Source organism: Tachysurus vachellii, chromosome 19, assembly GCF_030014155.1.
Source record: "Tachysurus vachellii isolate PV-2020 chromosome 19, HZAU_Pvac_v1, whole genome shotgun sequence".
NCBI classification, from domain to species: domain Eukaryota; kingdom Metazoa; phylum Chordata; class Actinopteri; order Siluriformes; family Bagridae; genus Tachysurus; species Tachysurus vachellii.
Genome location: NC_083478.1, coordinates 16,715,854 through 16,731,206, shown reverse-complemented (window position 1 = coordinate 16,731,206; position 15,353 = coordinate 16,715,854). Strand labels below are relative to the sequence as shown.

Below are 15,353 nucleotides of genomic sequence, written 5' to 3'. Positions count from 1 at the left end.
AAAATTAGATAGAATTGTATCATTTAAAACTCTTTTTAAATAAAAAACAGAATAAGAGAGGCTCACCCATTAATACCCATGACAAGAAAATGTAGGCTGCCCTGGATCTTAGTGCAGTTGATGAAACTGTCAATGTTACTGGAGTCTACTGTCTGTCTGTTGCTCTTACTGGGATCTGTGCCCTCACACACTAGAGAGAGAGAGAGAGAGAGAGAGAGAGAGAGAGAGAGAGAGAGAGAGAGAAAGGAAGGAAGGGAGGAAGGAAAGAAACTTAAATTAGACATTTTCAGTGCACAGTGAACCGTTGTTCTACATGGAAAGTGTTTATCATTTTTAATACGTTACATGACATTCACCTGCTAAAGAATATCTCTCAACAGCTGCACTTATATCTTATATGTAACTGTGTGTAAAGTGTGTTTCACCTTTTGGGCAGAGTCCATTGCATGGCTCACAGTGCTTCGTGCCATTCTTCTCGACTTCCATTTTATCAGGAGGACAGGCACTTACACACGCACTGCCATCCACTACAAAGTGATCTGTGTGTGTGTGTGTGTGTGTGTGTGTGTGTGTGTGTGTGTGTGAGAGAGAGAGAGAGAGAGAGAGGGAGAGAGAGACTGAGGTGACTGGCAGTACTTGCAACTAAATAATCAAACCGACTGAGCTCAATCTGAATTAAAATTTTATTATTATTTAGTTATTATCATTCTACAGCAGTGTAACTAACAGTAATTATGTAATTAACAGACTAAATATGTAAAGAATTTCAGGACACAATAAAAGAAAACACTAGTTTTAGGGATGTTCCTTTAATCCCCTGTACTCACCAGGGCATTTGGGCAAACAGATTGAACCGTACTGGTACATGGCATCTGGATTGGGTTCCAGCTGGAAAGTATGTTTGTTGTAGATGTGTGACTGTGGACAGTGAGGCACACATGCTCCCAAATGGCTCACATGCTGGCATGCCTATAGCAAAGAATCTACATGTCAATTCAGGCCATTCTGTGGTTATAGTATTTTCCACATTTAAAAGGTTTATTGTTTTGGCTTAGTATGCTCTGACTTTCTAACTTATTAAGGTTTTTCCATTATGGAAGCTCAAACTGGCCAAAAATCCTATTGACTGCCATTGATAAATTCTGACTGTTATAGTTCCTTCCATTAAACTCAGCACAGTCCTTCATTTTGTTCAGGCTGATCATGCTTTCTTTACTCTAACTGATCAGACCTATGGTTTTCCTGTAATGGATGGTTCAAATATTCCAAAAACTTCCATAGATTTATATTGACGGAATGTTCAGTGCCTGGTTTGGAATGTCATGATGCATGAGGAAGGCTCAAAGTCTTCATCTATCTCTGTCTATTGTAGCTGTAACAGAGACTCTCACTTTATTATTTTATTTTTCAATCCCCTTGTCACTCCATGTGACTGTCTACTTGTATCACTCAATTTCTCATCGTTGTCTTTCTTTCTTTCTTTCTTTCTTTCTTTCTTTCTTTCTTTCTTTCTTTCAAACTATCTTTAGGCATATCAAACAGTTTCTAACTATCAGACTGGTTTAGTCAATCTGGCATCAAAATATGTCGTTATGAAACGTAACTCAGTAGTTTAACACTGTCTTATACAGAAGCTCTAAGAAAAAAGTCTGATAAGGTGACACTTACAAAGCAGTCAGTTTCCTTAGGCCCTGTACAGCCTCCTGCGCATTCAGTGTTGCAACAGTGCTGAGGACTGGGACCGAAACAGCGGCCGTGACACTGCGGCGCACACACGGTCTTAGTCACTGATAAAACAGAACAGAAGAGGTTAGGGGGTTCTGTAGGTGTCAGTGATACAAATCCATCATGAGCATTACAGTGTCTTATTGAGCCTTTAATATTGATGTGTGTTAAATATTATTTTATTTGGTCATTCACTGGTCAATGCTATGCTAAACATATCCTAAGAAATTCTAATTTAACAAAATGCTAAGATGTATAGCATTCCTTGCATAAATGTTATAACAAGATCAGTCATACATAAGTATTTGCATCTAAAATGTTTGACTTTGTTTTCATCAAAACTCTCATGGTAAAGGGTCTTTAGCTAAGCTAACTAGCTATGTTAGCTAACTACTGTACAGTAGCGTGCTAGCTTGGATTTATCTAATGAATTTCAGTTAAGCAAATAAAAACTTGTAGTTAGGCCATAATATTATTTGCATTTACGTATCAGCAAAACTAAACGCTTTTATAAAAATTGATTTAGAAGGATCTTGAGATTATCTTGTTATCTAGTACAGACTTTAAGCTAATTTTTTCATGCTAGCATAAACTTGTGATAAATTTCAGTTTCATATTTTGGCTAGATCTCATTTAAGAGTGCATAAGAAACTGCAGGTCACAGTATAATACGGTAGCTGTTGTCTGCAGAAATCATAGTAGTATGAACTCTGTTTACTATATTTAGGTCATTATATACATGCATATTTAGAGTTGTGATGGTTTAACAGCTAATCTACTCACAGATCTGGCACTGATCCTTACTTGGACCCCAGCAGTAACCACCACAATCAGGATGACATGATGCTGTGGACAAAAAGCACAAAGCCTTAATATGTGTGGACAAACATTAGAACAGAAGAACAACAACCCCGATGGCGTCATTCTTAGACACACCCACCTTTTTGACCATTGTCACTGATTTCGATGAGAGCACTGCTGTCTCTCACTATGTCCTGCCAGTTGATCCAGGGAGCATAGCTCAGGTATTTATTATTAACAATCTGCACTCCTCCAACCAGGATCTCTGTAGTAAACACACAAACACACAGCGGTTATTCTGGTCATCAAGAGACCTCAAATATGAAAGCAAGAAAGTAAGAGAACAATGGAAAACGTACTTTTTCATAAGTCATCTCTAACAGACCCTGGCCTATTAGTACTATAGTAATTCTAGTACAAATATAACACATAACAATTTGTCTTTTTAAGAAATTGAAGAACTCCACAGATATGTTCAGGATCAAATATAACTAATTGCAAGAAAACAGCTCAGTTACACATCCTGCAAGTCTGGCATCATGCCTCGTACTTAGGAAATCTAAGATGAGCTGAGGTAAAAAAAAAAGTGGATGTTCATCAATCTGGTTACAAGCTTATAAAAGCATTTATAAAAACCTTTAGCCGCCATAAATCCACCATTAGACGAACAGTATACAAGTGGAAGGCATTCAAAATCATAGTAACCCTGGAAAGAAACTCTTCAAAAATTTCATCTAGGACCACGAGGAGAATTATAACGTCTACAAACTTCCTCTGGATAAACTGTGCATACACTTAGTGGATACCTTAGAATTCCAAAACCACAGGCATTCATTTTGAAAAAATGCTTTGTCTGAATGCTTGGTCCGAATGCTTGGTCTGAATTCCAGTACCATTAAGAATGTAGTACCTGGGAACTGTGCAGGCTGCTAAAGGTCTTTCACACCAACCTTACTGTAGTTAACCATATCTTTCTGGACCTCACTTTTTGTGCACAGGGTTGGGGCCTTTAGTTCCAGTGAATTAAAAGACGTTCTAGACATTTATGTGTTTATAAATTTGGCAGAAGTTTAGGGAAGTCCCTCATATAAGTGTTACGATCAGGTGTCCACATACTTTTGGCCATAGAGTGTAGATCAAGAATAAGAAGAATCCTTCAGAACAGAAATTGCATGTCTTGCAAAGACATGAAGAAGCCTGAACACAGTTGCCTGTTTGTTGTTTTCCAGAGACGTCAAACAGGAGAAAGTCTGTTCTCTGGAAAGATAAGTCCAAAACTGGTCTCTTTGGGTACATCAGAAAGCCCAAATTTGGCAAAGAGCCAGCCCAGCCAACCAAAAACAAAACCTTATCCTACTGTCAAGCATGATATAGAGCAGTTGTTCTTACTCTGACTCTAGGCCACTTGTATTCACTAGAAGGAATCACAAATGATAAGTAATCAAGGATTTCTTAGGAGGGTTTGAAAGCTCAAATGAGGCACCAAAATTGGGTTTCAACAAGACGATGTTACACGCTCAATTAAATCAATTAAAAGAATGGAGGTGAGAAAAATCCCTCCAACAGGATGTCAGGCACAGATAACTGTATATCATATAGTGTATATCAATATATTATATATTATTGCTGCTAAAAGGTGATTTGTTAAATAGCACAGTTCAACACAGAACCCTTGCTTCAGGAAATTCATTCTATGAGATCATTAAAAGTTTATACGGTTCACAAACACTCTTCTGCTTTTCAGTATAGTAGTAGGTGTGTGTTTTTACAGCCTTTTTTTAGAAATTAATTTAAAATCTATGAACCATGAAAGGAAACCTCTAGTGAAAATGAGAGGATATGACATGCCATGGCCTGATGTATAATTTGCAATTTGTCTAGTACAAAGCATAACTTTCTTCTGTAACAATGATTAAAAAAAATTCCCAAAATGGTATTTAGGGGATTTGCAGCAACCCGGTTTGGAGTGAGATGATCAGCTTGATTTTCATAGACTTTTTGGAAATGGCTAGAATTCAAAAGCCATGGTTGTTTTAAAATCCTAGACTAACATCTTTTCACCACGCTGTTGTCCTGGCTAGTCTGAACACGCAATAAGCCTTAAGAGCTCTGTAAGAATGGTGTGCTTTAAAATACTAACGCCAACATAAATGTACACACAGATCTATACACACACCCAGAGCATCCTCACAACTCTGCAATGCTATATTTCTAGAATCCACAATCTTCCCACGGTGCTGCTCTCATGTCATGTCTTTTTAAAATGACAGAAATCTTAACATTATCTACTTGTGCCTGTGTATGTTGCTTTTAATTTTTCATTATATATGCAGAGGAGTCCAAAAAGAAAAAAAAAGCTTCTACTTTCAATTTAATACCATGATTAATATTACAGCAATTTTTTATTGTTATAAAATGTATATTATTTATTTATTTTTATTTTTTTGTACTCTCTTTGCTTAATGACAGTGTGCACTCAAGCTGGCATGCCTCTACAAGTTTGTGCAAAACGTTATGATCCATTTTTAGGTGAAATTCCTCAAAATTCTGTCTGAACACACACTTTAACAGAAGTGTGTGTGAGGACAGTCTGAGCTTTTATACAATGCAGGTAACGTGTAGAATTTCACAAATTTGTTTACATTTAAATAGGGACCTAGAAATAGTGCACAATCTTAAATATTCAACATACTGAACATTTTCTTTCTTAGTTTTATATATTTTAAAATCCTAAAAATTCCTGTTTATTTAAATATTTTAATAGTTTTTTTTCCATACGGACTAGGCTCTCACTCAACATGTAATTTGTTGACATTAGTGATGCCTGACATGGCCCTTCTTTCTAATCCTTTGTTCCTTCTCAGCTGCCCTAACCTGTGAGATGAGTGAAGCCCAAGTCCACCAGTCCGTACTGGCCATCAAAGTTGAGGAAGACAGAGAGGGCCCATTTATTTTCATACAGCGTGCTGCCACGGATCACTCGCAGCTGCTCCAAAGGAAGGCGGTGAAACTGGTTTGTAGCGATGAGGACGTAGCCCGTCACTTCTCGAACAGTCTGCAGGCAGAGGCAAGACAACAAAACAGGCGTGATGAACACACTGGAATGCAGCAGCTATTAAAACCAAGATTCTATTAAACATTACTCACTGTTTTGCCTGAAGGTAAATATGAGCTGTGTGGTTATGGTAGTTAATCTTGCAACCATGAAAGATTTAGCTGATGCTAAACATCAATCTCTGCAATCAATGCAGTCTAATATCCTAGCTATTGGTAAATGATGTACATGCAAAATACTAGCTCTTACTCCAAGGAAGGAGAAGTTGTAGTCACGCTCCATCAGGGTGATTTCCAGGTTGCCAATGATGATCTCACAGCCACTGTAGCGTTCCTTCAAGTTATTGTAGTGCTGCACAGGGCTTTCAGTAAAACTCAAACCATTCTTGGTCCCTGGGCAAACTGTCAAAGAGGGAAAAAATGGATTTATATTATTTTGCCCTGCACAATAATTAAGGAATAACAGATAACACGTGAAGTCTGTGTTGTTAATGCACACCAGTGGGGTGTGATCTGGCATGTGGTGCAAGCCACCAACTAATTACCTGCCCCACTGCTGGTGTGGATTAGAATCAATCTACAGAATGGTTTGGAGTGTGTTATTACACTTATACCACAGCAACAATTACAATGTTAATTTCTTAATGAAGGACATATTGCTTATTTTAATGGCTTTATAGTTACATGAAAAAGTCGTGGACATCTGAGAAATGATTTTCACACACACACACACACACACACACACACACACACACACACACACACACACACACACACACACACACACACACACACACAGGTCATTTCACTATAAAAAAGACAATAAATGTTAAATAATGTGTTGTTGTAGGTTAGCTAGCCAAATTTGTATTTATCAATGTTTGTGCAACAAGTGTGTGTTACTTATTATAACATAAGTAACGCACAGTGAAAGAGGACAAATCTGTTTTATTTTGTCTTTTAGAGTTTTTAATCTTAAATCTTAATCATTTATCTTAACTACACTGCAGTTATTCCTTTGAAAGCCAATAGGATGACTGAATGTGCAACATCTATAAAGTAGAAGTTAGTACCTGAACCAATGGATGAGGTGTCAATGGACAAATCTTTTTTTTTTTTAAAGTTTATAAGACAAAAACATAGCTCATGTTACCAAGAATCTGATAAGGATTGATCAGAAAGTGTTGATTAAGTTCTTACAACAGCTGACAGTAGTAAATCAGGTGTTCATATTAATGTGCTTGTTCTTATGTCTCCAGTGTCAATGCTGGCATGTGGTAGCCTAGTGGTTAAAGTGTTGGGCTACCAATCAGAAGGTTGTGAGTTTGATCCCAGGTCCACCAAGCTGCCACTGTTGGGCCCCTGAGCAAGGTCCTTAACCCTCAATTTCTCAGATGCATTAAAATAAATGAGATAATGTAAGTCACTCTGGATAAAGACGTCTGCCAAATGCTGGAAATGTAATGCTTTGTAACAGTCAGAGGAAAAACAAGATATTTTTGTTGTCTTATTACCGTCAAGAGAATATATAAGAAAGACTGATTATAAAGCCGCTATAACGTGATAACAGGAACTAATTAACTTTTTACAGATAAAACACTCTCACTCACTCACTCATTTTCTACCACTTATCTGAACTACCTCGGGTCACGGGGAGCCTGTGCCTATCTCAGGCGTCATCGCGCATCAAGGCAGGATACACCCTGGACGGAGTGCCAACCCATCGCAGGACACACACACACTCTCATTCACTCACGCAATCACACACTACGGACAATTTTCCAGAGATGCCAATCAACCTACCATGCATGTCTTTGGACCGGCGGAGGAAACCGGAGTACCCGGAGGAAACCCCCGAGGCACGGGGAGAACATGCAAACTCCACACACACAAGGCGGAGGCGGGAATCGAACCCCGACCCTGGAGGTGTGACGTGCTAACCACTAAGCCACCGTGCCCCCACAGATAAAACAGATATATTTTATTCTTTCATAATTAAAAAATATCAAGGTGTCATTATAGAAAAAAAAATCACCTTTGTAGAATTAATAGCCCTCATCTTTGAGTATCATCGCACCACTTTATTGATTGTTTTCCTTTAACAGCAGGTCAGTCACTTTTTTTTTTTATGAATTAATTGAGCACTTATTACTATAATTATGATTTCAATTACACAACATTGTGATCATTTCAGCCCTCCCCAAACCCTTATATGATTTTAACTTATATATACCTTTATATAGAAAGCAGTACAGAGATTTCTAAATAAGAAATCTGCAGCATGTTCAACAGAAATACAGGGCCAATTGTAAACCCCTCTACTGAAACAGCACCATGAAAGAGCCGACAACTTGAACACAGAGGCTGCACAAAGCCTCCGCACGCACATCCATGCACACACTCAGACACAAGGTCGGACGCATGGTGAAGGAGAGGTCAAAGGTGAACGAGGTCACAGGAACGCTACAGGCTAATGCTGGTAGTACAAGGGCTTGTAATGTGCTCTGTGCCACAAATTCGACTGAAAAGGGAGGGCGAGAAACGGCATTAATCTGTCATGGAAGCACAGCAGGGTCACTGGCTTGAGGGTGGAATTAGTGCTAATTTACCACCCTCTAAACTGAGACACCAAAGAACTATACAAGCAGACACACTGTCACTCGCACTTTCCCTCCATCTCTCTCTTTCTCTGCATCTCACCAGAACATTAAACGGCTTAAAGACGGTTTAGCCGAGCGACCGTAATTCTTGCGAGTGCCACAGTGCGTTGGTGTCTGACACGGGCCTTTGCAAGCGTGCACTGTGTGTTAATGACTATGTATCATGCTATCGATGTGCCATGTGGCATTACAAACGAACAGCACAGAAACACACACCTCATTAGCAGCACACGTTAGCACATTAATAGCTATGTGGCAGTCCTGAGCTTATTAGCGAGGAAGCGAGGAACCAGAAGATAAGTGCACAGGAGTGAAACACGGTAGGAAGCTGCAAAGAAGAATGCTTCCTTCTTTACTGGTCTACAATATTGAAGAAAAAAAAAACACATTACATTAGATCTATTTTGCAGTATATTGCATACGGCTATAAAGTATTTGCTCAGGCTGAACTATTCACAAATAGAGATATTATAGAAAGGGCAAGATTTATACTTACCCATAAAATAACAATATTTAACTTTTCAGTTATCACTAACCATTGTACTTGACTCATGACATCATATATTGCTGATTGGCTACAAATACCACCTGATGGTTGTTTGTATGTACGCACTCTACTTTTTAGACTAAATTAAATTAGATTAGATTAACAAAGCACAAATCATCCAGCTTAATCTCTATCAAATGCACCTGTCATATATGTCTGTTTACAACACAAGAGAATTTCCTTGTACTGAGGGAAGGACACTAAACCTGGTTACTGGAACATTAATCACTAAACGTTTATGCAAATCATATAGTTTGGCAGAGCAGTTTTATGAAGTCTTTATTTATTCATAACTAATCTCTGTGATAGCGGTGGGTGATAAAAATCTCAGAGGAATAAAATTATAATTATCACAATAACGCAATATGGATCATGAAAAATAAATAAATAAAAAAAATAAAAAATAAACATGAGCTGTTTGTGTACCGTATGTATATGTAATTTTTTTTTATATTTAAGAAGCATTAATATTTGCTAAAAAATGACAATCTGAATATTTTAATGTTTAATTCTTTTTATTATTTTAAAATGTTTCTGCTTCCATTCACTTTAGAATTATTAAAAAAATTAAAAGGTTTAAAAAAAACCCAAAACAAAACAGGATATCGCAGAAAAAGTATCTATTACTAACCAGTGGATGAGGTGTCTATTATTATTGTATCACCATATCATGCAGTCCTACAGTGTAAGCTGTGTCCCTGCCCCATTTGATGTATAATAACCAGAACCAGGATGAAACCCATCCGCGAATTTTGTGCATCCTTCAGAGCCAAGGATCTTTCTCGAGTCTATTATTAACCCCTTTATTGATACACCTTTTATGGAATTTAACAGCTGGCCTTATTATTTCACAATCAGAGAGTTTTGTATGTCAGAGATACTGAATAATAAGTTATTTTGAACATTAAAACTGACCATGAAATATGTGTTTCCTGTAAACACATCCGAGGGTGTGATGTGGCAGTCTGAAGGGGTAAAGTGGAGGACGGAGGCTGTCGTCTTCCTCAGACAGACATTCTTAATAAACAAAGCTCAGGATTGTCACAAAGCTATAAATGTGTACTGTGTGTGTGTGTGTGTGAATGCATGTGCATGTGTCTGTGTCCGCATTAGCACTGCTGAGATCATAGAAGGCGCACAATAGGGCGAGTGTGAGCAGAGCAGTCTATCAACAGAGGGAGGAGGGCCGGGCGACAGGAAGAGATAGGGACTATCTATGAGTGTCCACTCTCTCCATGCTCCCACTACTCAACGTCAACACTACAGCCTTTCTTCCAATCCCTGCATATAGCAGCGGCTACTCTAATATTTCACTTACCAAGCCTTGAAGTCTGCAACGCCCATAATTCACTGGCTCATGAATCACTCTGCGGGGGAGCTATTATTGGAACGTGGCCCGATGCAGGAATCTAGTCTGAATGTAAGGAATCTGAAAGCAACATTTTCTTCCGTGTCACGACATGATAATCAGTACTCAGGACTTCAACTGATGTTTTCTGCCTATTGTTCTAAGTAAACAAGAGATAATTACACTCCTTTACATTTTTTTTTACTTTAAACATGTTTTTAATTCACTGCTAGGAGGTAACTCTAGTACTTCGTATACAAGAGGGAACCAGGTCAAGTCCTTCTTAGATCCATTCCTTGGGTACCTGTTGCACATGTACAGTGTTCACCTTTGATTCGGGGCATGAAGAGGTTTATAAACTGGTGCACTTAGCTAACAAGCAATATTTACACAGGTATTGTTCATACATCTGTTTAATTTATAGTCATTCTTAACTTCCTAATGCCACATAGACACTTTTAAGACTCGGAGGCAAACTGTTTTAGCTTTAATATCTAATGAAGTGTTATCCTTTATTGGCTAAAGCTACTTAAAAAAATAACACATGCAAGAAGTGATAGAAGAATGTATTTTTTTTTTTTAACAAAAAGATTTAACGCAGTGTTATTTGTTCTCCAAAACAATGGTTTCAAAATAAGTGGGCATCCTTACAGTTTTGTGGTACTTGACCTGGAGAGAGAGAGAAAGAGAGCGAGAGCGAGAGTGAGAGAGAGAGAGAGAGAGAGAGTTTCTTCCTGTTATTTTGGGTCAGTTGTAGAGGGATCTTGTTCCACACTTCTATGCAGAGCATTTTAAGCTCCTTTACATTGTTAAGTTTGTGCATGTGGACTTCCTTCTTCATTTCAGACAACAGGTTTTCTGTAGGGTTTAATTATAGAGACTGAGATGGTTATTGCAAAACACTGATTTTGTGTTTTCTTAACCATTACAGTGTTGATTTGGAAGTATGCCTGGCTCATCATCGTGGTTAAAGCTCTAATTATGGCCAGGGTTTGCTGCTCTTTCACAGCCCAACAGACACAAAAACCAGACAGTTTCTCCGACATCTTTTACAGTGGAGTATCAGGTGCTTTTACTTGCTTACAGTTTTCTTTTGCCTTAAATGCAAGTGTCAGTCATGCGCATGAGCAAAATTTGACTTCAGGCTCATCTGAACACTGCACATAATTCCAACGAGAGCTCAGCTGATTCACTCTGAAGATGAAACAATGCATTTCTGAGAGGCTTCCAAGAAGGACTTATTTGTGTTTCCATTTTATTTCCTTATGCTTCCTAGCTTTCAGCTTTCTGGATTTTGAAAGACGAAATTGTTTCTTTGAACACTTCGGCAGGAAGGAATTAGTGTTAAGTCTATGAAGCACTCAAAAATTACCGTGACCTTTTAGTTACTCTGGAGCTCTTGGTTGCTTAATTTCACTCAACTACAAACTGTTGTAGAAAAGACATTATTTACATTTATATTATTTACATTTACATTATTTACTGTTCAGTGTCACCCAAATGAGGATGAGGTTCCCTTCTAAGTCTGGATCCTCTCAATGTCTCAATTCTTTCTTGCCACCATCACCTCAGGCTTGATCATTAGGGATACTTGTTTGAGAATAATAGTAACTTAATTGTAAACTTTACAATTTTAATTCTGTTTCTATACTTATGTAAAGCTGCTTTGAGACCATGTGAATTGTTAAACAAGTCAACAAGTCAACAAGTCACCTTTATTGTCACATCACCACAGCACATGTGCCATGGTGAGTGAAATTCTTGGGAGCGAGCTCCAAAAATTGCAGAACCATTTACATACAGTAGTTAAGAAACCGAAATTAAGAACAATTTACATACAGGTGAAAAATGTGCAAAATGCTCATTACCAGGTGAGATGTGCAAATATGGAAAATATGCAATGTGCTCATACATAGTCAGTACACACAGTGTGCTACTAGACATATTTACAATGCACTACACATTATATATAATTATATAAATGCGCTATACAAATAATTGAATTTACTGTTAGATTTGCCTTATTGTGCAAATGTTTGGGTTTAGCAGCTAGAACATAAACTAGCTTTTTTTTGCTATCTAGTCAACTGTTGTGTAAAATCATATATATATGCTAATTTCTTTTCTGTGGGTTTAATAAATGAGGAAGTTAAGATGTTGGGGTCAGAGTGCAGGTCCCGGCCCCATGGTAAGCAGAGAGGGGTAAGGGCCTTGCTTAAGGGCCCAAGAGTGGATATACACTATTATATACATATGTGTGTATGTTAGTGTATGTATATGTTTTATACAGCAGCTGAATACTAGCCAACTATTTATGCTAACAAAACTGACAAAGAACTTTTTTACCTGCTTCACTGGAAAATATGTGCACTATGTTGAACTTCTACAGCATTTACCATTATTTCTGACATACACTGAACTTATTCCTGGAATTCATTTACAAGTGAACAGATAAAAAAGTCTAGGGTTGATTTCAAGTGTGGCATTTAGCATTAGGAATCTGTTCCTTTTATCTGTTCCTTGTTACTGTCAGGGAAGCAAGCCTTCATTAAGCTGAAATATTAAAACACAACCAAGAAAGAGTTAAAAAAAAAAGATATATATGTGGCCAAATCAACCATTTGGGGCATTCTTAAAAAGTGAACTCAAAAAACCACAAAAACAGCCTTGAGGAGGTTTGAGTAACTGTATCAAAGACAACGATCGAGACAAGACGTCAGTAGAGTAAATACAGAGTTTAGCAATAGGTTAAAAAAAACAATCAACCAAAAAAAATGTCTAGAACACTAGCTTATGGACAGACCAGACAGATAAACTTGTAGCAGTCTGAGCATCACCAGTGGAAGAAACCCAGTGTCTGGTCATATCATGAGTTCCACGCATTATGTAGACATTTTCTGCACAGGATTTATATAAATGACAACTGAATATACGATTGTGTCAGCTTGTTTAGCAAAGATTGTATGTAAGACCACATTTACATTATTGCTGAAAGTCACTTTGAGTGCATATTCTTTATTTAATTTCAGCTGCACAAGTGGAAACCCAAATATATATATGGATGTCTTTAGACAGCTAGTTATGTGATATATGTGAAGTATTGGCATATGATCTGTAGTGGTGTAAATAGTGTTTCTAGTTCTCGAACAAATGTAGGTATTACAAATGTATTGTGTTGTATTTAATTTTGAATTCACGCTGTGGTATAAAAATTTTTATTATGGTTAATGTTTATTTGGTAAAATTATTTTATACAGCATGTGTAATTATAGAGAACAGTAATATTTTGTTCCTTGCATCACCTGCTGCTGATCCACCCTTTTAAAACCTGAATATTTATTAACCTCAGCCAGCTCTTATCAAAATCACTGTAACTGGAACTACCTAGTCAATGTACTGTAAATTTGAGTAGGAACTTACAAGCGGAGACAAAAAGGAGAGGAGAGTGACGTTGCCTACCCACTCCCTGAATGTAAACAAGACGAGGATTTCTCCTGCTGAGCTTTGAACGTATATAAAGTTCTGCTGGATTTGTGTTGCAATACTGCAAAACTGTAGACGTTTTGCCGTTCATCAAATTTCACTTACAGTTTATTTAAGATTCCAAAACAAGTTCAGTCACTCTGGCTTGTTATTACTAAACCCAACTTGGTATTCCGCTATAAGACCATTAACGACAAGCATACTGTATGCTACCAAGGTAACTAGACTCCTGTGTTATAATGTTTGTAATGGTTCTCCATTCATCCTAGAGGATTCATCACATCTGAATGATGGGAAATGTTTGTCACCGTCCACGTCTCCTTACCACAATAAAACAGACCCAATGAACTTTAGCGCCTTAATCTTGAGTGCGACATCTAATTAAAGTTTTATGATGGGGCAATATATTCATACACCTAGCTCTGATACTGAACCAGATTACAACCCTGCTGACACACTACAGCCCCTGGTAAAATAAGTTACGTATTAGCACAATCAGGAACACTGATTACAATGCATTAATATCGTCCAGCATACTAAGAGGCAAAGTTCTTTAAGAAAAAATGAAGGATTTGTGTGCAAAAGGAGAGGAACACTTAAGGAGAGGCCTGGTTAATCATTCCAAAGCTGTCAATATATCCACTAGAAATGACTCACTCCTGGGCGGTTCTGCTAATGAACACACTGTTCACAACGCTGACGCATATTATGAGTCTTCAAACAAAATGAGATAAGTTCATGCTTGGTGTTGAAATAGATTCCTAAATAAGTACAGTATCAGTCTAATTCTGTCAATAAATAGAGCAGAGGAAGTTAAGCTCTTGAGTCTTGAGTCAATGTGAGTTTCATTGTTTTATCTGATCTTTAGTTTGTTATCTGGAGTTTTTTTTTTTTTTTTTTTAAAAAAAAACTTGTTCCTGGATGGTTCTCTTGTTAGTCAAATGTTATTAGTTTCCTAAAGGGGCTAGACTAGGAAGTTTTCACTCCTATGGAAAAATTGAATTGTAAAGTTCACATATAAGGACTTTGCATCTTTGCATCAGTTTCAGATCACTCCAGATCTATTGTGCAATATTAAAAAAACTTGATGAGTTCTTATCTTAAATCCTTAAAGAAAAAGAGAAACCTGTTTTGTCTTAAGATTTATTAAAGGAAGGTATGTACGACATGTTATGCAGATACTTTGGTCCATGAGTCAGTGGTTGGAATAATATGACACTAACATAGCTAATCAACAGGTGAAGCAAGAAAAAAAAGCAAAAACAAAAAAACATGTTAAAGTTCAAGATCGAAAGCAAAATCTGAGATGTGGAGCTTGTTTTCTTTTATATATCCAAATTCTATAACACTAAAGTCAACCTCTTGTGTCTGCTGTATGGAGGGAAAAAAAATCACTGTAGCCACCATTAGGGATTTGATGGAAAGCCTGATGCTAAAAATCTCCTGATTGATTGAAATCATTTCAACAGTTTTATCTAAGAAACCACAATATTAATATTTTAATAGCATCACCTTGACACTTTATGGATAAATGTAGAGGTCAAATTAGTTCTTTTTTTATCTCATAGGCTGACTGTTTTGTGACTAGTGTTTATGAAATGGTACATGGCGATGTAAATGGATACCAATCATTGAGTGCAAAAGATTTCCAACTAACTACTCACTCACTCATTTTCTCACTCCGAACTTCCTCGGGTCAAGGGGAGCCTGTGCCTAACTCAGGCATCAAGGCAGG

General features: G+C 37.4%; 1 protein-coding gene across 1 annotated transcript in view; it reads right to left on the bottom strand.

Moving 5' to 3' along the window:
* erbb3b (erb-b2 receptor tyrosine kinase 3b) overlaps window positions 1-15,353 on the bottom strand; it is a 30,147-nt gene that overhangs the window by 13,553 nt on the left and 1,241 nt on the right. The window contains exons 2-9 of the mRNA XM_060893374.1: window positions 5,831-5,982; window positions 5,401-5,581; window positions 2,666-2,791; window positions 2,509-2,571; window positions 1,669-1,787; window positions 828-969; window positions 426-539; window positions 67-190 (exon numbers count right to left, since the gene is read on the bottom strand). Of these exons, the coding sequence (XP_060749357.1) occupies window positions 67-190; window positions 426-539; window positions 828-969; window positions 1,669-1,787; window positions 2,509-2,571; window positions 2,666-2,791; window positions 5,401-5,581; window positions 5,831-5,982 (1,021 nt within the window). The remainder of the gene's footprint in view (window positions 1-66; window positions 191-425; window positions 540-827; window positions 970-1,668; window positions 1,788-2,508; window positions 2,572-2,665; window positions 2,792-5,400; window positions 5,582-5,830; window positions 5,983-15,353) is intronic.